Genomic DNA, 23,030 nt, shown 5'->3' on the forward strand with positions numbered 1-23,030 from the left:
TTAAAATTATTCTAAGTGATCATACTAATCCATAACTGCTCTATGGGGTAAGAACATCTACATTGTTACCAGTGCTCGGTCTGTTCATGTTAGTCATTTTGATGAGTGTGTCAGTACACAATGTGGTTTTCTTGCCTGATGAATACTTTTTCAAATATTTATTGGTTATTGTGGATTGTCCATATCTTTTGCCTACCTTTGTAATGAATTGTTGACATTTTCCTGAATAATTTTTTCAGCATTATTTCTGCATTCTAGATACAAGTTCTTAATTGGATATTAATCTCAGGTGTCAATCATCCAGGGCTGGAGAGATAGCTCAGCAGTTAAGAGCAATGGCTGCTCTTCCAGAGGTCCTAAATTCAAGTTCCAGCATGGTGGCTCACAACCATCTATAATAAAATCTGGTGCCCTCTTCTAGTATGCAGGCAGAATATTGTACACAATAATAAAAATCTTTAAAAAAAAGAAATCATCCATCTGAAACTGATATCCCATGTGGATATCCTGTTAACCCAGCACCATTTATTAAAAGACTGCATTGCAAGAGATGGGAGGCCTCCAAAAACATGAGCCCTGGCTACTCAGGTAGTGATCAACTGGCCCAAGACTAGCCTGGCTTGCCTGAGTTGGCTCCAGGTTGGGGGGGGGGGCACTGCTTAATCTCTAGCTGCCCTTAAGAGGGGACAGAGCAGGAATTATTAAGAACAGTATTGGAGCCAGATCTATATGAGAATAGGTATCTCTAATTGCTCCCATGGTGGCCATTGGTCTGGTGGGAATGGATAAGAAAGAACCCCAATGTGTTCTTTTACTGAGCCAAGAGCCCACTAATAACCAACAAACTAGTGATTCACCTATTTCCCCACATTACCGCCCCCCTACCCTTGTGCTAGGGTTACAGACTCATAACACTGCTCTCAGCTTTTATGTAGATTCTGGAAATCTGGGATCATGTCCTCATGCTGATTTGCATTTCTCTGGTGGCTAAGGACAGTAGAAACTTTGATGTTTACAGATCATTTCCACTTAAGAAATGTCCATCTGCATAAATTGATTGGATTATTTGGTGTGGGCCCATCCTTTGGTATTTAATTATTTTGTTCATATATCATAAATATTAATATTCTATCAGATGAATAGCAAACATTTCTTCATTCTGTAGACAATTTCTCCACTCTATTAACTTTACTGTGCTGAACTTATTAATTTTGTGCAGTCCCACTTCTTAGTTCTTGCTCAGTTTTCCTAGGCAGTTTTCCTGTGCCTGGATTGGGAACTATTTTCTCTTGTTTTCTATTAACCGTTTCATAGTTTCCAAGTGATAAATTAATGTCTTTGATCTGTTTTAAACTGAGATTTGTACAAAGTGAGTGCAAAACCTAGTTTCATTCTTTTGTGTGGGGGCATCCAGTTTCCCCAGCATCATTTGTTGAGGAAGGTTTTCTTAACAGTTGCTGAGAATACCTATACATACCTGTGTGGGTTTATTTCTAGATCTAGTATTTCATCGTTGAATACCTGTGCCCTTGGATGTTATCTATTGATGAGTGGTAACAGGTTCAGATAATAGTGGGTAATGTCACTGATTGGTTTTTGTTCAGTATTATGAAGTTGAGTACATCAACATTCATATATATACTTCCAACTATTTCTTCTTTCGGTCCTTCAGTACCCTATACCCCTCCACTCCCGCTGCCTCTATTTATGTAGTGCTAGGATGGAACCCAGGGCTTTGGGTATGGTAGGCAAACACACCAACTGTGTTATATTCCAAGTGCTGCTCTGTCTTCTTGATGAATTAATATATAATGACACTTTTTGGTGTCTTACCTGAGAAGCTGCCTTGAAATCTAGCATTTGTCTTCAATGAATAAAGCTACACCTGCTTACTTTTAGCTTCTATTGAAGAGCATATTGCTTCCCATCCTGCCACTTTTACTCTGAGTCTTTGTCAATCTTTTGTTGGTGTTTCTTTTGTAGACAACACTAGGATCATGTTTTTAATTGAGATGGTCTTTTATTTGTAAGTTGAAGCCATTAAAATATTGGACTGAGAATTTGCCTATAATGATGGTTTTATTGATTTTATTATTTTTCCTTATTTGTTCTAGAGCGCTGCTGGTTTACTAAGTTGGGCATGGTCTATTCTATTCTCCTGGTTCTCATTTCTCTCATGGAATTTATTCTTTGTTGTACCCTCATGTTTGTGACTGTCTCTTCTGCTATGTAGGATTCCTTCAGTGCTGGCTTAGTTGACATGAATTACTCTAGTTTGTGCTCACTTGGAAGATTTTACCCTCTTATTTTCATTTGTACTCAAATAACTTTATTTGAAACCAGTTTTGACTACCCAAAGATTAAGGTTGAAAAACAAACAGCCATAGTTTTATTCTGTTCATTCATACTGGGTGTTATACAGGTGGTTTGGAGGCTTGGGAAAGTCAAGGAGCATTGTGACTGCTATTGTAATGGTGATCAGCAGCCTTCCCCAGGGAATCCATCTGTGCCTTTATTTCTTTGGTGTATTTAGATATAAAAGTTCTGGACCTTTTACTCTGCTTTCATCAGGAAAGAACCCCATTACAAAGTATCTCCTAGGATGGCTTCCCTCTACTTTTACCAGCAGCTAGTAAGGTAAGGAGGTATAATATCTCATTTGTTTGGCATCTGCAACACAGTGCAAATTCTCCCTGGTTGTGCAACACCAGATGTGGGTACTGGGAAGCAAACATCTTCCACAAGAACAACAGATGTTCTTTTGTTTATTCGAGACAAGGTTTCTCTGTGTAGCCATGGATATCATGAGACTAGTTTTGTAGACCAGGCTGGCTTTGAACTCACAGAAATCTGCCTGCCTCTGCCTAGCAAGTACTAGGATTAAAGGCTGTGCCCCAGCCCTGGTAGGAACAGATGCTCTTAACCACTGAACCTTGTCTCTTGCACACCTACACTGGTATTTCAAATAGCATCAGACTGTTCAAGTTTACAAAAAAAAAAAATTAAAGAAGAAATTTTTATTTGTACTTTCAATAGGTTTTAGATATGATTATTTTTTTTAAAAATTTTAATAGAAAATAATAAAAAATGAAGTAGTTTATGTTGAATATAACCTGGCCCAAGGGCATCACATTCACTTCAACACAGTTTCCGATCACATGGAACAGTCTACAGCTTTTCAATCAGCACAGCAGAAGCACCTCCTCCTCCATTGCAAATACTGGCCAGACCAAATTCTCCTTGCTTCAAGGCATGAACCAAGTGAACAACAATTCGGGCTCCAGACATCCTAGGATTAAGAAAGCATTTGGTTCTTTAATGAAGGTCAGAATTCAGGACTAATGAAAAGTTTCCAATCCAAATTAACTTCTTGAAAATATTATTAGCCAGAACTTGTGGCTGAGTTAACTACTTTTCAGTCAGGGAGAGATTACAGCTCTTAGAAAAGCCTGGACTTTAGTTTCTTTATTGTTCAACATTGTTAGTGTGCTGAATAGCTTTATATTATCTTAACATAAGCTAGAGAGAGCCTCAATGGAGAAAATGCCTACATAGGATCAGGCTATAGATAAGACTAGGATATTTTCCTAGTGATTGATGGGGGAAGACCCGATCTATAGTGAATGGTGTCATCCTTGTGCTAGTGATCCTGAGTTCTATAAGAAGGGAGGCTGAGCAAGCCATGAGGAGCAAGCCAGTAAGCAGCACTTTTCCTTGGCCTGTGTATTAATTAGGTCCTGCCTCCAGGTTCCTGCCCTATATGAGTTCCTGTTCTCACTTCCTTAAACCCTTTCCTCCCCAACTTGCTTTTTTGTGGTGTTTCATCACAGAGTAGAAACCCTGACGAGGATACTTAGATTTCAAGCCACAGATGTGCTAATTCTCTGTTACCTATCAGAAGTCATGTTTATCTTCTTAAAGATGGAAAGGAAAATTGCTAATCAAAAACCAACAGGAGTGATGGTGAAGCAACTGATAGAGATACAGAGGCAGCTATTAACTGGGATTGTTATGGTACTCACCCAATTGGATGGCCCAAAGAAACAGCTCCTCCATGGATATTCACTTTTTGGGGATCAATCTCCAGCATCTTAATGTTGGCCAGTACAACCACACTGAATGCTTCATTTACTTCCCACATGGCAATGTCTTCCTTTTTCAATCCTGCATATTTAAGAACCTAAAAAAATTTTCAGAGATGGTTATCCAAATATTTATTTTCTAGAAATTTTACAGTTTAGGTTTATACTTCCCCTTGATGTAGTTAGTTTCTTAAATGCGAAGGGTTTTTGTTTTCTTTTTGAAAGGACTTGTCTTCAGATTTTGCTTTTTTTGTGTATTATAATCAGAATTTTGTTTGCATTTCATTATGATGCCTACTTTTCAGAGATACAGAGTTTTTATGTATTTGGACATTCCACAAATGTTTAAAAAGGTACATTCTCCATATGAAAGTACATCATGCTATATGTCTTCTTAAGGCCTACCTTACTGGCTGTATGTTACTTAGTTCTATATTTTTGTAGTTTGTCTGTTCCCATATGTCCCCTCAGTTTCTTTAGAAAAACTGTGAGATTATATCAGGCACAAATATCTTTTATGAAATCTTTGATCATGTTTTGTTTCACTAGTTCCTCATCTTGAGCAAAAGATATTTTTGTGCTAATGATTATCTTAATGATAATAATACCTTTTTAATATATTGCCAAAGTCCTTTTTCTTGAGAAATTTTACCACTGGCTACAAATCTAGCATATTAACTTTTTTTTTGTTTGTTTGTTTGTTTTTTTTGAGACAGGGTTTCTCTGTGTAGCTTTGGAGGCTGTCCTGGAACTCCCTCTGTAGACCAGGCTGAACTCACAGAGAGCCGCCTGCGTTTCCCCCCCCCCCCAGTGCTGGGACTAAAGGCATGTGCCACCGATGCCAGGATTAATGTATTCACTTTCAAAGGTGTTCCTGTCTGATATCTGCAGCCTCTTGTGTTGTGCCTGATCCTTCTCTATTCTTACATCTACATGTTCCCCTTATCTGTGTACTATTTTTAGATGTCAACTCTAACTGGATAGGGAAGTACAATAGGAGGATCTCAGGTTCCAGACCAGCCCAGACAACATCAAGACCTTGTACAAACAAAAGGTCAAGGTGAATATGTCCCTTATAAGCATATGTTTGCTGAATATATCTAAGTTCTCTGAACCCTTAGTGTGCTAAGCATCTTTCTTTGCCTGTGACCTTTTAATGTCTTCCCATAGGCTTGGTATGTCTGCCTTTGAAAGCACAGGCAACAATGTGGATTTATTGTGTCTAATGTTACTCTTTCCTACAAGACATACAGTCCATGGTTCCTTTCAGCATGGAGAAACATTTACAAGCAGCTATTTCTTTTGTATTCTAGACCTGGCATCTTTCCTTTCCATACCAGGTATATGCATTCAGGATTGTATTTACAAGTGATCCAGCTATCCACTTCTAATTTGTCCTAATAAAGATGGAGTTTGAGGTTTCCTATTTTCTGAGGTGGACAAACTCAATACCAAATTATCTCTGCTTCTACAAATGAACATTTAAAATGTAAAAACTGAAATCTTGATACAATAAGCAAAACACAAATTAGCAAAATCAGTATAGACCTCTCACTTTTTCTTACCTTAGGTACAGCATACGCAGGTGCAACTGGAAAATCAATAGGGTCTACAGCAGCATCAGCAAATGCTACAAAAAGAAACAGTTACAAACCCTTTCCACATATACCCAGAGATTCATCTTTATATATAAGACTCAAAAGCAAAGCTAATAAATAGATGCACACTGCCTAGTCTCTATACCATATGTGACTACATTTGTTCTTTTTCATTTTTTTTAAAGCAGAGTCTCACTATGTAGATCAGGGTAGACTATACTCAAGACATGTCTGCCCTAACCTTTCTGAATGTTGGAATTAAAGGTGTGTATGACCACACCCAGCTACACATTTGCTCCTTCTATAAGACTCTATTCTTAATAAAATTATATTAGGCTCTAAGACACTGATTTGCCTGGGGAGAGATTAAAGACTATGGCATCTCTAAGGCAGTGGTTCTCAACCTTCCTAATGCTTTGACCCTTTAAATATAGCCTCATGTTATGGTAACCCCCAACCATAAAATTATTTTCATTGCCACTTCATAATTACTTTTGCTACTATTATGAATGCTAATGTAAATATCTGACACACAGGATTTTTGATATGTGACCCCCTTGAAAGGAATATTTGGCCCTCAGGTGTCACGACCCACAGATTGAGAACCACTGGTCTAGAAGCAGCTGCAAGCATGTGCTTGCCATTCTATCAGAGGACCAGAGTTCAGTTCTCAGCACCATGTCAGTCATCTTGCAGCAGCTGTCTCTAACCCCATAACCTCCGTGGGCCAGGCAGTGGTGGCGCACACTATTAGTCCCAGCACTCAGGAGACAGAGGCAGGTGGATCTCTGAGTGCCAGTCCAGCCTAATAAAAATAAAGGCTGACATAATGGCTCACTCAGTAAAGCACTTACCATACAAGTGTATAGACCTGAGTGTGTTCAATCCCTACAACCCATGTCGAGGTGGAAGGAGAAAACCAACTCTGCAAAGATGTCCTCTGACCTTGACATGCCCATCACTAATACAGACAATAACTTTTGTTTTTCTAGACTCCTACTTCCATATTCATTTTACCTGGCTTCCTCTTGGGTAAAACATACCTTTTCCTTTTGCCTATTCATATAGGATGGTAGCAGGAGGTTTTTCTGTTTTGTTTTGTGTGAGGCTTTTTCAAGACAAAGTTTCTCTGTGTAATAGCCTTGGCTGTTCTGGTCTACAGGAACTCACTTTGTAGACCAGGCTGGCCTTGAACTCACAGAGATCTCTCTGCCTCTGCCTCCTGAGTGCTGGGATTAAAGGCATATGCCACCAAAAATGGTATGTTCTTTGTTTTTAAATAATACTCTTTAAAAATTGGGGGGGGATATTTTGTGTGGGAATGGGCACATGTGTGGCATTGCCACCTGTGGAGATCAGACATCAATTTGTGGGAATGGGTTCTCTTCCTTCTACCATATGGGTTTCAGGGATCCAACTCAGCTCATCTGGCTTGTGAGGAAGCACTTTTAACCCACTGAAGTATTTTGTCAGCCCCATAAGTCATTATATAAGGCAGATTTTAACAAAAACATTAAAGGAATGTCTATGTCAATCAAAATAAAAACAGCCAACTCCATAACTGTGTTACCAAGGAGAGACCCTGTTTTAAAAACTAAAGATGAGAAACAAGATGGTCAAGCCGGGCTTTGTGGCACAAGCCTATAATCCTAGCCAGGGATGTTATGGCAGACAGATAACAAGATCAAAAATAGCCTGGGCTACAGAGTTCAAGCCTGCCTGCATAATTAAGGGAGACCCAAAAGGAGGGCAGAAAACTTGTTTAGCATGTGTATATTGGCTAGTTTTATGTCAGTCTGACACAAGCTAAAGTCATCTAAGCAGGGAACCTCAATTGAGAAAATGCCTCGATAAGATCAGGGGGAGGGCCCAGCCCATTGTCAGTGGTACCATCCCTGGACTGGTGGTCCTGGTTCTTTAATAAGGCAGATAAGAAAGGCAGGAGAAGCAAGCCAGAAGCAGTTCTCCATGGCCTCTGTGTCACCTCCTGCCTTGTGTTTCCTGCTTGAGTTTCTGTCCTGACCTCTGATGATGAACACACCCTTTCCTGCCCAGGTTGCTTTGGTCATGGCGTTCCATCACAACAATAGTAACCCTGACTGAGACAACGTGTAAAGCCCTGGAAAGGAAAACCAAGTGAGAACATCTACCTGCAATTCGTGCTAGTGGCTTCACGTTGAGCCTCTGGGCTGCATCTGCAGTCATGAGAACCACAGCAGCTGCTCCATCGTTCAGTGTGCTGGCATTGGCAGCTGTAACAGTGCCTGAAATTAACAAAACATGAAGTCACACATTCTTCTCACTGAGTCCTCCCTCTTCTCTCCCACTAATACCCACAGAGCACTGTCTGGGTTGTTAAATATATAAACAAACTATAGATAGGCTTGGAGGTAATGTCTGCCCTGGGGAAACATGCATAGAGCCAGCTCCATGGTGAATGTCTGCCATTCACTGTGCCTGGCGGAGTTTAGTGGATTTCTTAGAGGTAGCTCAGACACATGGTGGCACTGGGGTGTGACATCTGTCATGTTTCTTCTCAGCATCTCTGCATAGCCAGACCATATATAGCACACTGTATTTTCCAAATCCATGTCAGAATCAGATATTCTCTACAATCACATGAAGTTGAATGTCAGTGACTCCTAAAACCATTCATCCATATACTTTAAATTAAATTTTTGTATATATAAATTGGCAGTGAAGCTATTTTCATATAGACAACGGCAACCCTGTATTAGTCTACTTTATTTACATTTTTCCTTTTTTTAATTGTGGATTTTTGAGACAGGGTTTCTCTGTGAGTAGTTCTGGCTATGCTAGAACTTACTCTGTAGACCAGGCTGTCCTCAAACCAGGCATGATCTCACTATTCAACCTTGGCTGATCTGGAACTCACAGAAATCCACCTGCCTCTGCCTCCCAAGAGCTGGAATCAATATTGTACATCATCACATCCAATTTAACATGTAGTTTTGATTTTTTTTTTTTTAGGATTTTTTTGTTTGTTTTTTAATCTGTGCATCCCTGGCTGTCCTTACTCTGTAGCTCATACTGGCCTGGAACTCAAAAGATCCACCTGTTTCTACCTCCTGAGTGATGGGATTAAAGGTGTGGGCCACTACCACCTAGTAATATGTACTCTTACAATAGATTTTTTTTTATGATGCTGAAAAAAAGATGATTGATAATTTTCATACTTAGAACTGAGCAATTCTATCAAGAAAGGGAAAACTGATTGTAGAGTATCACAGCTGCACAGACCCAACCTTGAAGAGCTATTTTCTCAAAGTTGAGAGCTCCAAACCACTTTGAAATTTGAGGCTAGGCATTGTCACTCAGTAGAAAAATACTGCCTAACATGTGAGTTCCCTCTTTAGATCCCCTGGACACCCTACCAAAAGGATATTCAGAACACAGAGTCCAGTTGTCCCAACATTCAGGATTAACATACACTAAGCCAGGTACTAAATACCAGTGAACACAACACAGCCATCAACAGAAGATGCAAACATACTAACACTGAAGTTTACATGTTCAATTTAAAAACAACGGAGTCATTTCTCCAGCCATGTTATATAACTCCTGCCCCAGGATTTAATATATTGAAGGTAAGAAATGTTAAATAATTTTAATCCAGATGGTGGTGGCACACACCTTTAACCCCAGCACTCAGGAGGCAAAGGCAGGCTGATCTCTGTGAGATCAAGGCCAGCCTGGTCTCCAAAGCTACACTGAAAAACCCTGTCGTAGAAAAAAAAAAAAAATTACCTTGGAATTATATTATTTGGCTAATTTTATTTCAATACAATATTCTAAAAATGTGGGGTAACAACTAGATGTTTTCTACAATTACTTTGTTTAAATTGTTAGACAAGGACTATAGAGAAATAGTTCAGTTAGGAGCACTGGCTGCTCTTCCAGGGGATACAGGTTTGGTTCCCTACACCCAGATAGCAGCTCACACCTATAACTCCAGTTCCAGGGATTTAGATGTCACCTTCTAACTCCCATGGACACCAGGTACAAAGTGGTGCACAGACACATATGCAGGCCAAATGCATGTAGAACATTTAAAAATTGTTAGGCAAATTCAAGAATAAACACTGCATTTAACTGTGTTTTTCCCCCCTTTGTCTGATTTCTTACTACTTACCATTTCTTTCTGGTAGAACAATTATTTAAAAATTGTTAGGCAAATCCAAGAATAAACATTGCATATTAACGCAGTATTTTTCCTTGTTTCTTACTACTTACCATTTTCTTTCTGGAATACAGTTTTCAGCTTTGGTACTTTACTAAAATCAACACGCTTGTACTCTTCATCTTCTTTCACCACCACATCTGGTTTACCTAAAATTGAGAAGCTAAGTAATCACCCAGTCAAGACAACAATTGGCCCCTCAGGAAGAAACTGTTACACGTGATACCTCAGACATGCTTTAAGCCATTCCAAGAAGTGTTCATCTAGAATGTGAAACCTTATCAACAACTCCCATTATTTCCCAACTCCCCCCCCCCTTTTTCATTTTTGAGGTGTGGTGTCTCTGTGTAACCCTGGGAGTGTTGGAGCTCAGTATGTACACCAGGCTGAACTCAAATGCACATATATCCTGTGCTGTGATTAAAGGCATGTGCCTCCATACAGTCTTCCCACCTCTCTTCTATGGTCACAGACCTCACTGTGTACTCCAAGGGTAGATGCCCAGCTAGTGCTGCATAGACCAGTGTTCTGTCACCAGGCACAGTGATCACTCTGGGAAGTAACCCAAACCGAGCAATGTGTTTGTACCATGGACTTAGTCCAGTGAAGCTGGTGAGAAGTCTCTGACTCTGAGCACAACACATGTGGCTCTAGAGGTGAATGCCATTCATCCTTCATTTCTGGAAGGAAACCCTAATAGGTTTCTAATATAAGTCCCTTTTAAAAAAATACTTTTTTGGGGTCAGTGAGATTGCTCAGCAGATAGTAGTACTTGCTATACAAGCTTGACAATCTGAGTTCAATCCCCAGAATCCATATAAAGGTAGAAAAAACAGAGTAACTGATTTCATAAAATTGTCCTCTGACCTCCACATGCAGGCAGGCCATGGAGCATATGTGTGCATATGCATACTAATAATAAACAAATGTAAGCATCACTGCATACACAGCTCAGTGGTTAACAGCATACACTAGTCTTCTAAGGGCTCAAGTTTGATTCTCAGCACCCATACCAGGCAGCTCACAACCTGTGTCTCCTGTGTCCAGCTCCATGAGCATCTAACACCTCAGGCATCTTCAGGCACCTAAACTCCTGCATATTAATCCATACACAAAACAGAATAAAATATTTAAAGATAAATTTAAGATATGCCAGCTAATATGCTGCCTATTCCTTACATGAGAAAGAATTCTAGTAAGAAAGAATGAATTCTACCAAGCCTGATGACCTGACTTCAGTCCCTGGAACACACATGGTAGAAGGCTACGCCACAGCATGCACATGCCACATAAGCACAAAAGCAAAGAAATAAATGTAGGAGGGATTTTACAGAAATAGTAAGTGTAGTGCACTGTTACCTAGATGAAATATTACCTCTGACCTGTAGCCCTTCCCTTTATTAAGCACAATTGTTAATGTGTTCAGCTCAATTGAACAGAGATAACATTTATTTAAAATGGAAACATCAACTCTACAATTAAAAGTTAAAATCTAGCCAGGCAGTGGTGGTGCATGCTTTTAGTCCCAGCACTTGGGAGGCAGAGGTAGGCTGATCTCTGTGAGTTCAAGGCCAGCTTGGTCTACAGAGTGAGTTCCAAGACAGCCAGGGCTACACAGAGAAACCCTGTCTTGAAAAACAAAACAAGTAAATCAACAAAAACCCACACAAAAAAGTAAAATCTAACTAAGAAAAGACAAATGTCTAAAAACTGGAACTCTATTTTGGAATGTCTCCTCTACCTTTTACTGAGACGGTGACAGGAATGACTTCATGAGCAAACTTCCCTGCATCCCAGGCTTCTTTACTTCTGCTGTAAGAGCTGATGGCGTAAGTGTCCTGCTCGCCTCGGGCAATACTCAGCTTCTTTGCAGTATTCTCAGCACAGTTACCCTGAGAGATGTGAAAAATTACCTTTACATAACTCAATGGTTAGGAGTTCAATTCCATCTCTGTAAATTCCCTTCCTCTATTCTGGCCACTTCTCCTTTGTGGTTTTGTCCTCAAATAGTTGCAGGAAAGAAACAGAATTGCCATTTTAGGAGAAATACCTCATTCAAGTGTGGAGCAGCTTTTTAGTAGGTGCTAAAGAAATGGACAAGGTTTTTTTAAAAAATGGTTTTTTTTGAGGCAGGGGTTCTCTGTGTAACAGCCTTGGCTATCCTGGAATTCACTCTGAAGAGAGGCTGGCTTCAAACTCACAGGCATTTGCCTGCCTGTGCCTCCCAAGTGCTGTGATTAAAGGCATAAAGCACCACCACCAAACTGTAAAATACTTTTATAAAGTGAATGACTAAGCATTTATAGAACCCACCCTAAAACTCAGTATTTAAGCTAATATGTGTTATGCTAAGTCAAGGGTTATGTATTAAGTGTCACTCTCTATCAAAGCAGCATTTGGAGGTCTGAGAGACCTCAGCAGTAGAGAGCCCAGACTGTTCCTCCAGTGTACCCCAGCTAGATGCTCTGGTCAGGTGCCTCAAACCCACCAACTCCAGCTCCTAGGGATCTGGCACCCTTTGGCTTTTATGAGCACCAACATACACATATACATTTCTTAAAATTAGCACTTACCATATGAATTTTATTGTAGACATCAGTCAGCCCATCTTTCACAATCAGGTCTTCGAGTTTTATCCCACCATATGGTGTTGCTCCTCTGCTCATTACATATGGGACATTTGACATGCTCTCCATCCCACCTGCCACCATCACATCCTGCTCAGCAACACAACAAAGCCAAGGTCAGTTCAGAATTGCCCATCTATTGGACTCTATATGTACAACTATCAACAAATGAGTATTCAGCATGGCTTTAATAACCATAGTTACACAATGAATGCCCTCTTTACCACTTGATCCTGATTACAAGAAAATGGTTTAAAATGTTCAATGACAAGAGTAAAATTAAAAGTTGAATATGGTGGTATACATCTATAATCCTAGCACTTGGAAAGCTGAGACAGGAGGAACAGGAATTCAAGGTACATAGTGAAGATGAGGACAGCATGGGCTAAATGAGACACTGTTTCAGAAAACATAAATCAAACAAAGAAAAAGATAATCTGACAAGGAAGCTGGGGAGTGGTGGCAAATGCCTTTAATCCCACAGGAGGCAGAGGCAAGTGAATTTCTATGAGTTCGAGACCAGCCTGGTCTACAGAATGAGTCCCAGGACAGCCAAGACTACCCAGAGAAACACTCTCAAAGAAAAAGAGAGAGAGAGAGAGAGAAAGAGAGAGAGAGAGAGAAAAAAAAAGAATTAGACAAAGCATTTGATAACTTCCAACACTTTAAATCCTCACTCAGTAATTATTTAGGATTTATTTTTAGTGTTTTCTCTTTTTTAAAAAAGTTTGTTTATTATGTATATAGTATTCTGACTGCATGTGTCCCTGCAGGCACCAGATCTCATTACAGATGATTGTGAGCTACCATGTGGTTGCTGGGAATCAAACTCAAGACCTCTAGAAGAGCAGCAATTGCTCTGAGCCATCTCTCCAGCCCTATTTTTAGTATTTTCAAGCTGTCTTTTACACTGTTCTGTTCTTATAAATCCTAAGTACTCAAGAGAAAATTATCAGATTTAGTAACAAGTTTCACACATATCAACCTGCCCAAAGTTTCTCCACTTTTATGTAGCATCCAAACTGATGGTACTTGGGGGGGGGGGTGGCTGTGAGGTTAAAAAAAAAAAAGATTCGTTTTATGCTTTCTATAACTGTGAAGTCTGCAGGATGTGGACATGCTGTTTGTGTCACAGTAGCTCAGACCTCATTGCACCCTTTTATTCTCTGAAAGGGAGCATGGAAGTATGGTTTTATTATTTTCTTGTTTACATTTTCTGTATGTTACATGTATGAGTGTTGTGCAATATTAGTTTAAGATGTGTTACATTTATTTATGCTGAGGAATATTTGTTTAATGATGCAAAGATGTGTTGCAGTCTTTTTTTTTTTTTTTTTTTTTTGTAACCAAAACTTTAATCCCAAGGATTCTTACAAACATATTACAAATAACAGCATGAAAAAGAAATCTTGCACAGTAACTCAAAGGTTCAGCTCTACAATGTACCCTTACACTGATAGGACACTGGTAACTTAAAGTCTTCCATTTCCAAATAAAGAATGTTGCAGCTATGCGTCCATATATAGTAATCAGTAAGGAACCTCTGAAAGTCTTCAGGGTGCAGTTCCCATCCTTTACCTGTTAGCTGGTAACAGCTTTTAAAGACTGCCTATCATTTTACCCACAGCTCTACACCATATCCCAGCTACTAGACAAACTAGAGCTTTATTCCATTTCCACCAGTGGTTTCTGTATCATTAGCACATCACACTTTAACTGGGCAGGATCTAGGTTTATTTCAGTCTATGAAAAACTAAAGTTCAAAGCAAATTTGAACAGCTAAAAACATCTTAAAAATGCACCAAGATTATGAAGTCTCAAACAAAACTTGAATTTCCTGTACATACTCCTGTCAAATGAAGTTATTTCCTGTACACCACTTCTTTAGCAAGCTGGTCTTCTATTTCCTTTCATTTGACCTAGATCAGCTACGAGACCTAGAGAAAGACCGAGATGGCTTGTGGTTTCTCTCCCGAGACAGAGACCTTTCTCTTCTCCTATCTCTAGAAAGTGACCTGCTCCGGCTTCGAGAGAAGCTTCTCCTTCTTGGAGATCTTCACCGAGGTGGAGGACTCCTCCTTCGATAATCATCTCAAGGGCGACGGCCCCAAGAGGGCGGCAAGCCACGATTGCGACTTCTTTTTTCACCATTCGACAGTTCCACTCTCACACGACAGTTCTTCCATCCAGCTCTCGGACAGCATCAGCTGCATCTCGGGGATCCTCAAATTCAACAAAAGCAAAGCCAGGAGGGTTCCGAGCAACCCACACACTTCGAAGTGGTCCATAATAGCCAAAAGCCCGCTCTAGTTCAGTCTTGTTCCCATTGTTTCCAAGATTACCTACATACACCTTACAATCTAGTGGACAGGAATCACGATGCATTTCGAGATCCTGGGTTCAAACACCAAGGTTCAAACCCCAACACTCTGTCAGGCCCACCCGCGCACTTCAGGATCTGCTTTAGCAGATGCTTTCCGTTCCCTGGCGTCCACGAAATGGCCGTGTTGCAGTCTTTTATGTTACTTTTTTTGTTTTGTTTTGTTTTGTTTTTCGAGACAGGGTTTCTCTGTCCTGTAACTCATTCTGTAGATCTGTAGATCAGGCTGGCCTTGAACTCACAGAGATCCAGCTGCCTCTGCCTCCTGAGTGCTGGGACTAAAGGCTTGAGAGGTGAGAGGACACCAAGGCTGGAACTCCGATGCCCTCATTAATAATTTAAGTTAGAAAAGCTGGCAAGAAACAATCCAAGTTCAAACCAGGCATTCATATGTAAGAATAAGCCTCTGTATACTTATTTGGGAGTTCAGTGGTGGACCCCCAAAGACTAAACATAAGCCAACTACATATGAAAGTTTTGCCTGCATGTACACCATGTATATATACATGCCTGATAACCTAGAACTGGAGTAGAAATGATTGGGAGCCATGTGGGTGCTGGAAACTGAGCACATGCCCTCTGGAGGAGCAGCCAGTGCTCTTAATACTGAGCCATCTCTCCAGTCCAAGTATGTTTTTCATATATGTCACACTGACTTTTAGCCTGGTTATCAAACACAGTGGTACACTAGAATGTCTAGAAATAAAGAAATTCTCATAAAGATCACTGTTTGTCTCACTTTAGCCCCAAAACTTTGTATCTTGATACTTCAGTATGGTTCCTTCTGAAAATTGATGAAGTGTTAGTTATTAAAGTCCAGACATGGCCAAAACACAGCCTCTGATGACCACAGCATTCACTGAACAGCCTCTCTCTTCCTCAGTCTTAGACAAAGATAAGATTCCAATCAACAGGCCTCAAGCTTGCAATCCTCCTGTGTCTGCCTCACAAATGCTAGAATTGGACATTGTTTAACAGAAGAGGATCTCAGAGCTGGTGTTCAGTTTCTAGCACCCACATCAGACAGATTACAAGGACCTGTAACTCCAGCTCCAGGGATCCAACATTGTCTTCTGGCTTCCATGGGTGCCTACCCACATGTGGCCTTCACTCACACAAGTAGGCATACATAAATGAAAATAAATCTTAAAGAAAAACAAAGGGAGCTGGAGAGATGAACAATATTTAGGAGCTCTTACTGGTCTTCCAAGGACCTAGGTTCAATTCCCAACACTGAAAAGGTGTTTCAGATTCAGAACCATTCAATAGGCTAGCCAATATTCTTTTCTGACCTCCATGGGCACCAGACATCCATGTGGCACACATACATACACGCAGGCAGAATACTCATACACATAAAAATAAAACCTTTAAAAAGGAGTGAGAGGCTAGAAATGTGGGCCCAGCAGTAAAGAGCATGTGTTGTTCTCCACAGGATCTGAGTTTGATACCCTGCATCCACAGAGTGGCTCATAACTGTCTGTAACCCCAGTCCCAGGGGATCCAGTGCCCTCTGCATACATGCGGTTCACAGACACACAGTTATACATGCATACAACAGAAATAAAGAATGAATCTTACCAATACAGCAGCATCAATGTGCTTAGACATTTACCATTTTCTAGGATTTGAAATTATTTTAAGTGACAGATAAAACAAGATGTTTCTTACCTGATGTCCACACATAAGGTTTTGAGAGGCCATCATGATGGCTTTCATTCCTGAAGCACAAACTTTGTTTACCGTGGTACATGGAGTGGAAATTGGTAAACCTAAAGTCAACATAAATCATACTTTTGAAAAACAGGAACAGTCATTTTTTTCATAATCTACAAATTTTATTTTCTATAAGTATCATGCATTTACTAATTTAGCTGAAATGACCTTAATATTTTCAAGAATATTAAGTATTAAAGCAAATGTGTGTTCACCGTACCTGCACCCAATGCTGCTTGCCTTGTAGGGGCCTGTCCTTCACCCCCTTGGATAACATTCCCCATGTAGACTTCCTTCACTTCTTCTTTTGGGATCCCTTTTAAAAACAGCAAAAAGGAATGTCCTTGATTAATTTCTTTTTAAGATTTTGTTTATTTTAATTTTATGCATATAGGTGTTTGCCTGTATACCATATGCATGCAGCAAAGGGCAGAGAGTCATCTGGAACTCAAGCTGTAGACATATGAGCTGCCATGTGGGTGCTGGAAACTGAACCCAAGTCCTCTGGAGGAGCAGCCAGTGCTCTTAACCCCTGAGTAATCTCTCCAGTACCAATATTCAATTTAATAATTAAGATTACCAAACAAGTTCCTCTCAGTTTTGAGTTTCCTTCCTATTGAGTACAAGGGAATTTGAATATGTAGGAACCATGTAATTTCTAAGTTATATATACAGTAAATGCAAAACTGTAGTTGATTTTTTATTACTCCTTACTCTTTACTCTTTTAGGGGCCTACCACCCAGCTCCCGAATAAATCACACAGTCTTATTCTTTTTTATTTTTTATTTTATAAATGCCCAGCCTTAGAGTGTCTTATTTCTTGCCAACTTTTCTTAACAACATACCCTGTGTACCTTTTGCCTTGGGGCTTTTTTCCTTTTCTTACTACTGTGTCTCTTACTTTCAATCTTACTATGGCCTGGCTGGGTGGCTAGGGTGGCTAGGGTGCTGGGTGATTGGCCCTGACGTCCTCCTCTCCTTCTTCAATCTTGTTCCATCTATTCCTGCCAGCCCCGCCTATCCTTTCTGCTGCTTAACACTATTGGCTGGTCAGCTCTTTATTAGACCATCAGGTGTTTTAGACAGGCAAAGAATCACAGCTTCACAGGGTTAAACAAATGCAGCATAAACAAAAGCAACACACCTTTACATTGTTAAACAAATGTTCCAGAGCATAAACAAATGTAACACAGTATTCTACAACACAAAACAATTATGTGTCCCCTAGTCATTTGCCCCTCAACTCCAAACAATGCAATCACTGACCTGCCTTTTCAATGGCTCCCTGAATTGCAATAGATCCAAGCTTAGTGGCTGGCTGAGAAGCAAGGCTGCCCATGAAAGATCCAATGGGAGTTCTTATACCACTTACTATAACTACTTCCTGGCAAGGCAGAAAAAGGTAAAAATTAGCATAGATATACTCAAATCCCATTTCATTTAATAAAACATTCATACCCAGGCCACTTATGAATAATTAGCAAGGATTAAAATAATATTTGAGGACCTGGAAAACACCATGACACACCACAATTTAAGGCACAACAGACATGAATGAGGTATGGTAGAGTGCTTGTCTAGCATGCACAGGAACCTGGGTTCAGTACACAGTGGCTGGGGTTGGGGAGGCACAGTGTGGACACAACAGAGAGAATGAACAAAGTGGAGGAAGAAATCATGGCAAATTCTAAAACAGACATGAAAACCCTTCCCAGTTCTCCCTGAGAGGTTTAAGGCTAGAAGCTTAAATTCTAATTTTGCTCAGTCAAAACCTTAAAAACTGGGGTAGTCAACGTGGCTCATCAGGTAGAGGACTTTGAATGCTCCCCTTACAACCTGAGTCTGAGCTCAAGGAAAATGTCCTTGAGGTTGTCCTCTTACTTCCACATGTATATGTACAAACAGGAGAATGCATATGTGCATAAATATATACACACATATGCACACATACCATGCATGCACAAACCCCAGATAAAACTTCTCCCAGACTCTTGTTTTATATTTATTTGTTTGTTTATTTATTTATTTATTTATTTATTGTCTATTTGTTTTGCTTTGGATCCTGTCCTGGAACTTGCTCTGTAAACCAGGCTGGCCTCTGCCTCCTGAGTGCTGGGATTAATATTTGTTTTGTTTTGATGACATGTAACTCTGGCAAGTGTGGAACCTGATATGTAGTCCTGACTGGCAATGGAATCAGAGTTGTCTGCCTCTGGCTCCTAAGTGCTAGGATTAGGGTTATACACCATATCCAGCAATGATAAGGTTTTAAAACCAGTAACTTGGATACTTGGAATTAAATTCAGGTCCTCTGGAAGAGCAGCAAATGCTCTTAACCACTTAGCCATTTCTCCAGTGCCATTCACTAATAAATCTTTTAAGATAAAAAATAAACAACACTAACCAAAATCTCCTTTACTGAAGAAAACTCTGGGCTAGCAATCCAGATATGTAGGCTACATGGGACAGTATCAATAAGGAGATAGCCATAACCATGATTTCCTAAACTACAAAATAAGAAAAGATAGTTAAAAATCCTCAACACTATTAAATACATTTTCCTCACATTTGGATTCTACAATCCATTACTAATCATTAGATGTATTAAAGGATAAAAAGATTTGGTGTCACTTTGGGAACAAATAAGCAAAGGCAAAAAAAAAGTAACTAGAAAATGAAGTAAAGGCCTTCTGGTCTACCCCAAGTAGTCAGTCCTTCTCTTGTCAAATCTCCCACATGTCCACTGCTTTGCACCACCCACAATGCAATGGGAGCTCCTCATATTAAAGGAAGAATACACCACAGTTTTAGAGGAAAACTGTTTTGTAGTGTGGATTATAGAGAATTATTCATGAACTGAATGAATGAATTTTTGTGAAAATACAGAATTTAGTATGTGCATTGCTACAAGTTTTCCCTAACTGCATAATTCTGTTAATCTTCAAATACATTCAAAACATAGATATATGCAACTGTGCTTTGGTTTGTTTGCTTGAGATAGGGCTAGAAATCCTCAAGCCTGTAGCTTCACCTTCCTGAGAGCTCACACTGCAAGCATGAGCCACCATGCCTAACCACATGTTTGTCTCTACTGGCAACAGTCCTTTAAATTCTTGAAATATAAGGTGCAGTTTACATTTATACTTACATTCAAAGTGGGTTTAGATGCATAACTTCGACCCAGGCATCTTACTTCCTGTAAGATAAATGTTTATGTTATAATATTTTAAAATTCATCCTTTAATTTCATACTTAGCAAATATGAAATAGAATTATTTAAAACTAATAATACATTTTCTTCATTTTTTACACTTATTATTTTCAAGTTTTACACACTGTGTACACACCACTTTTATAAATCATAAAGAAAATGATTACAATAAAGATTACTTTTCTGATAAGCTGTTCATTGGAAACATACTTTTTTACTTCTGAAAAATTGCCATTTTAAAACTTTTTTTTCGGTTTTTTTGAGACAGGCTTTCTCTGTATTGTTTTGGAATCTGTCCTGGAACTTGCTCTAAAGACCAGGCTGGCCTCAAATTCAAAGATCCTACTGCCTCTGCCTCCCAAGTGCTGGGATTAAAGGTGTGTGCCATCAATGTCTAGCTTTTTAAAACTATTTTAATGTTATGTATTTTTATGTGTATGGGTATTTTGTTTACATATATGTCTGTATACCACATTCATGTGGTGCCCATGGAGGACAGGAGGCATCAGATCCCCTGGGACTGGAGATATAGATGGTTGTGGGGTGTGAGGAATTGAACTCAGGTCCTCTGTAAAACAACCAGAGCTCTTAACCACTGAGCTATTTTCTAGCCCTTAAAACTGTTTAAGTAAACATAACAACAAAAGATTCCTAATTATAAAGTAAATAATTACTACAATTTTGTGGTTTTGTTTGGTGGGTTTGTTTTGAGGGTTTTGTTTTCTGGTTTTGAGACAAGATTTCATGGAAACCAGGCTGGCTTCAAACTCACTCTATAGTGAAAGACGACACTGAACTTGTGAATCTCCTGCCTCTTTGCTTCCCAAATGCTGAGATTACAGACTTGAGTTAACTACCATGTGTGGGGTTTTGGAGATGGGGAATCAAACCCAGGGCTGTGTGCATACCAAGAAAGCACCTTCCTTTATAGATAGCCCAGGCTTACCTCAAATTCATTAAGATCCAGGGTTGCTAAAACATTCCTCCTGCCTCAGCCTCCTGAGTAAAATAGAACTTAAGTTACATCTAAGTTCTTTTTTTTTCCCCCCGGATTTTTGAGACAGTGTTTCTCTGTGTAGCTCTGGCTGTCTTAGCACTGGCTCTGTAGACCAGGCTGGCCCCAAACCAAACTCACTGAGATCCACCTGCCTCTGCCTCTCAAGTGCTGAGACTAAAGGCATGTGCCACCATTGTCAGGTCTAAGTTCTTAATTATGTAATATTACAGGTTCACAGTTCCCATTGTTTAAATTTTTAGCAGGCAGGAGACTGTGGTTAAGAGGCTACTCTTTCAAAGGACCTAGACTGGGTTCTAGCATGCACATTGAGTGCTTCACAACTACCTGACTCAAGTTCCAAGAGATCCAACATCCTCTTAGGACTTCCATGGGCACCAACACACACACACACACACACACACACACACACTTTTAAAAAGACTACTTATTAAAAATTTATTTCTAAAAAGATTCAAGTAAAACTTGTTATTACTCCCCAAGCCCTTCCAGCAAGGCAAACACACCTTATAAAATATGGCCTATATTGCCAGGTAATTCTTAAGAAATAAAAGAGGGGACTTGAGTATAGCTCAGCAGTAGAATGAATGCCTGGTTTTGGTTGGCCCTCAGCACCACACTCAAAGGAACAAAAAGAAAAGACATCTTAATTCTTTCCACACTATTTGTAGAAGCAAATGTCAACAATGGAAATTCTGAAAATGTAGGGCAGAGTTCAAAGCCCTAACCGATCTGAAGTTGGAAACAAGGTTAGCAAGCCTACCATTCAAAACCACTGAATATATGAATGTCAACTGATAATTACAGTGTGCCGTTACAGCTCATGCAAAGAGCAAGAAATAGCCCACAAAGGTCTAGACTTTCAGGTGACCCAAGAACTTAGCTTTTCACAGATTAAACAAACACTTTGTGCTAACTGAATGCAGATAACTAAAAATTTCAGCTTGAAACTCAGAATAAACAAAGCATAAGTTTGTCAATGGAGTTATAAACAGGAACAGCTATGGTAACTGAACTGGTTTTCACAGTGAATGACAGAGGTACATACAAATAGCAGCTAGACACGGGCATATCTCTTAGAACAGAAGTGGCTCCACAGCAATGGTGCTTCTCAGTGTGTGAGAGGATATGGTAGAGAGATGCCATGCAACAACACCGATATACAAACAACTTAGTCTAGATTGATTTTAAAATATCAACACAGAATTTCAATGCCCTCTATTCCGAAGAGGTATTCAAGGTCTTCGTTGTGTCCTGGAAAGATGGCCAACATACATGAAACTATTTGATCCTTCTTTGGTCAACAAAACATTTGAGCTTACTTATCTTAAGAAGACATATAGAGTCTGAGATCTGTCACCATAGACTCCAGTAGCAATATAAGTTTGTAGAGAAGTGTCAAAATTACCTGGACATATTGCTTAGAGTTTGATAAGAACTACAAGAAGAGTACCATAAGGAAGCTACCCCTGGAGTTCTAAGGTGAAAGATTTCGTGGTTTGAGCAGTGGTCTTCAAATCCCAGGGCACCAGTACTGAGAAGCATGTTTCCTCCTACTGTTTAAATCTAATATTAACACAATACATGATACTAGTTGCTATCAAATTAAGCTGTTTGTTCTGACTCTGAAATAAAACAGCTACTATCTCTACACTTGTTTTAAGGACTGTTGTAGAATCGGCCTCCAAGACCAAGATGGTCATGAGACTCACCGCCTTCCTCAAGAATGTCTGGGCGAAGGGGCCAGTGCTGGTGGTGTCTTTCTCAGTCTGGGGCCTTGCTATAATTATACACATAATCAACCCCTACACCAAGTATGCCAGCATGATCAACAGGGTCACACTCTACAAGTACCCAGTGCCTGTTCGAGATGATGGGAACACGCCCCATGTGCCCAGCCTGGAATGGCTGAAGAAAACTGTGAATGCTCCTGCTGATGGAATACTTCCCTGTTGCCCCCCCCAATAAAAATGTGAAAGCCAAAACAAAAACAAAAAAAAACTGTTGTAGAGTCTTACTACCAGAGCCCCCCCACTTCAGACTCTCAAGTGCTAGAACAACAGGTATGACACCAAACCCAATCCTGTATCTGTACTTCTTAAAGACTGTCATTAAGTTAGGAAGGTACCTGTTTGTTTTTACTGTCCTGAGCTTAACACAACCCTTAAGGGACAGTACACACAACCATGACCAGTAAAC

The 23,030-nt window shown here is 39.8% G+C and overlaps 1 protein-coding gene and 1 pseudogene across 2 annotated transcripts in view; both read right to left on the reverse strand.

The window, feature by feature from the left end:
* Nucleotides 1–2,360: 2,360 nt before the first annotated feature.
* Acat1 (acetyl-CoA acetyltransferase 1) overlaps nucleotides 2,361–23,030 on the reverse strand; it is a 191,769-nt gene continuing 171,099 nt past the window's right edge. The window contains exons 2-12 of one of the 2 annotated variants that reach the window (XM_051197478.1): nucleotides 19,754–19,801; nucleotides 17,872–17,989; nucleotides 16,825–16,920; nucleotides 16,560–16,660; nucleotides 12,455–12,598; nucleotides 11,623–11,773; nucleotides 9,935–10,030; nucleotides 7,831–7,944; nucleotides 5,648–5,712; nucleotides 4,023–4,180; nucleotides 2,361–3,289 (exon numbers count right to left, since the gene is read on the reverse strand). In XM_051197478.1, the coding sequence (XP_051053435.1) occupies nucleotides 3,169–3,289; nucleotides 4,023–4,180; nucleotides 5,648–5,712; nucleotides 7,831–7,944; nucleotides 9,935–10,030; nucleotides 11,623–11,773; nucleotides 12,455–12,598; nucleotides 16,560–16,660; nucleotides 16,825–16,920; nucleotides 17,872–17,989; nucleotides 19,754–19,801 (1,212 nt within the window). In that variant the 3' untranslated portion in view covers nucleotides 2,361–3,168. The remainder of the gene's footprint in view (nucleotides 3,290–4,022; nucleotides 4,181–5,647; nucleotides 5,713–7,830; nucleotides 7,945–9,934; nucleotides 10,031–11,622; nucleotides 11,774–12,454; nucleotides 12,599–16,559; nucleotides 16,661–16,824; nucleotides 16,921–17,871; nucleotides 17,990–19,753; nucleotides 19,802–23,030) is intronic. The other variant, XM_051197479.1, reaches the window with a different exon arrangement.
* On the reverse strand, nucleotides 14,226–14,937 carry LOC127231752 (serine/arginine-rich splicing factor 3-like; annotated as a pseudogene).

The sequence above is a fragment of the Phodopus roborovskii genome, unplaced genomic scaffold (assembly GCF_943737965.1).
Source record: "Phodopus roborovskii unplaced genomic scaffold, PHOROB, whole genome shotgun sequence".
Lineage (NCBI taxonomy): Eukaryota > Metazoa > Chordata > Mammalia > Rodentia > Cricetidae > Phodopus > Phodopus roborovskii.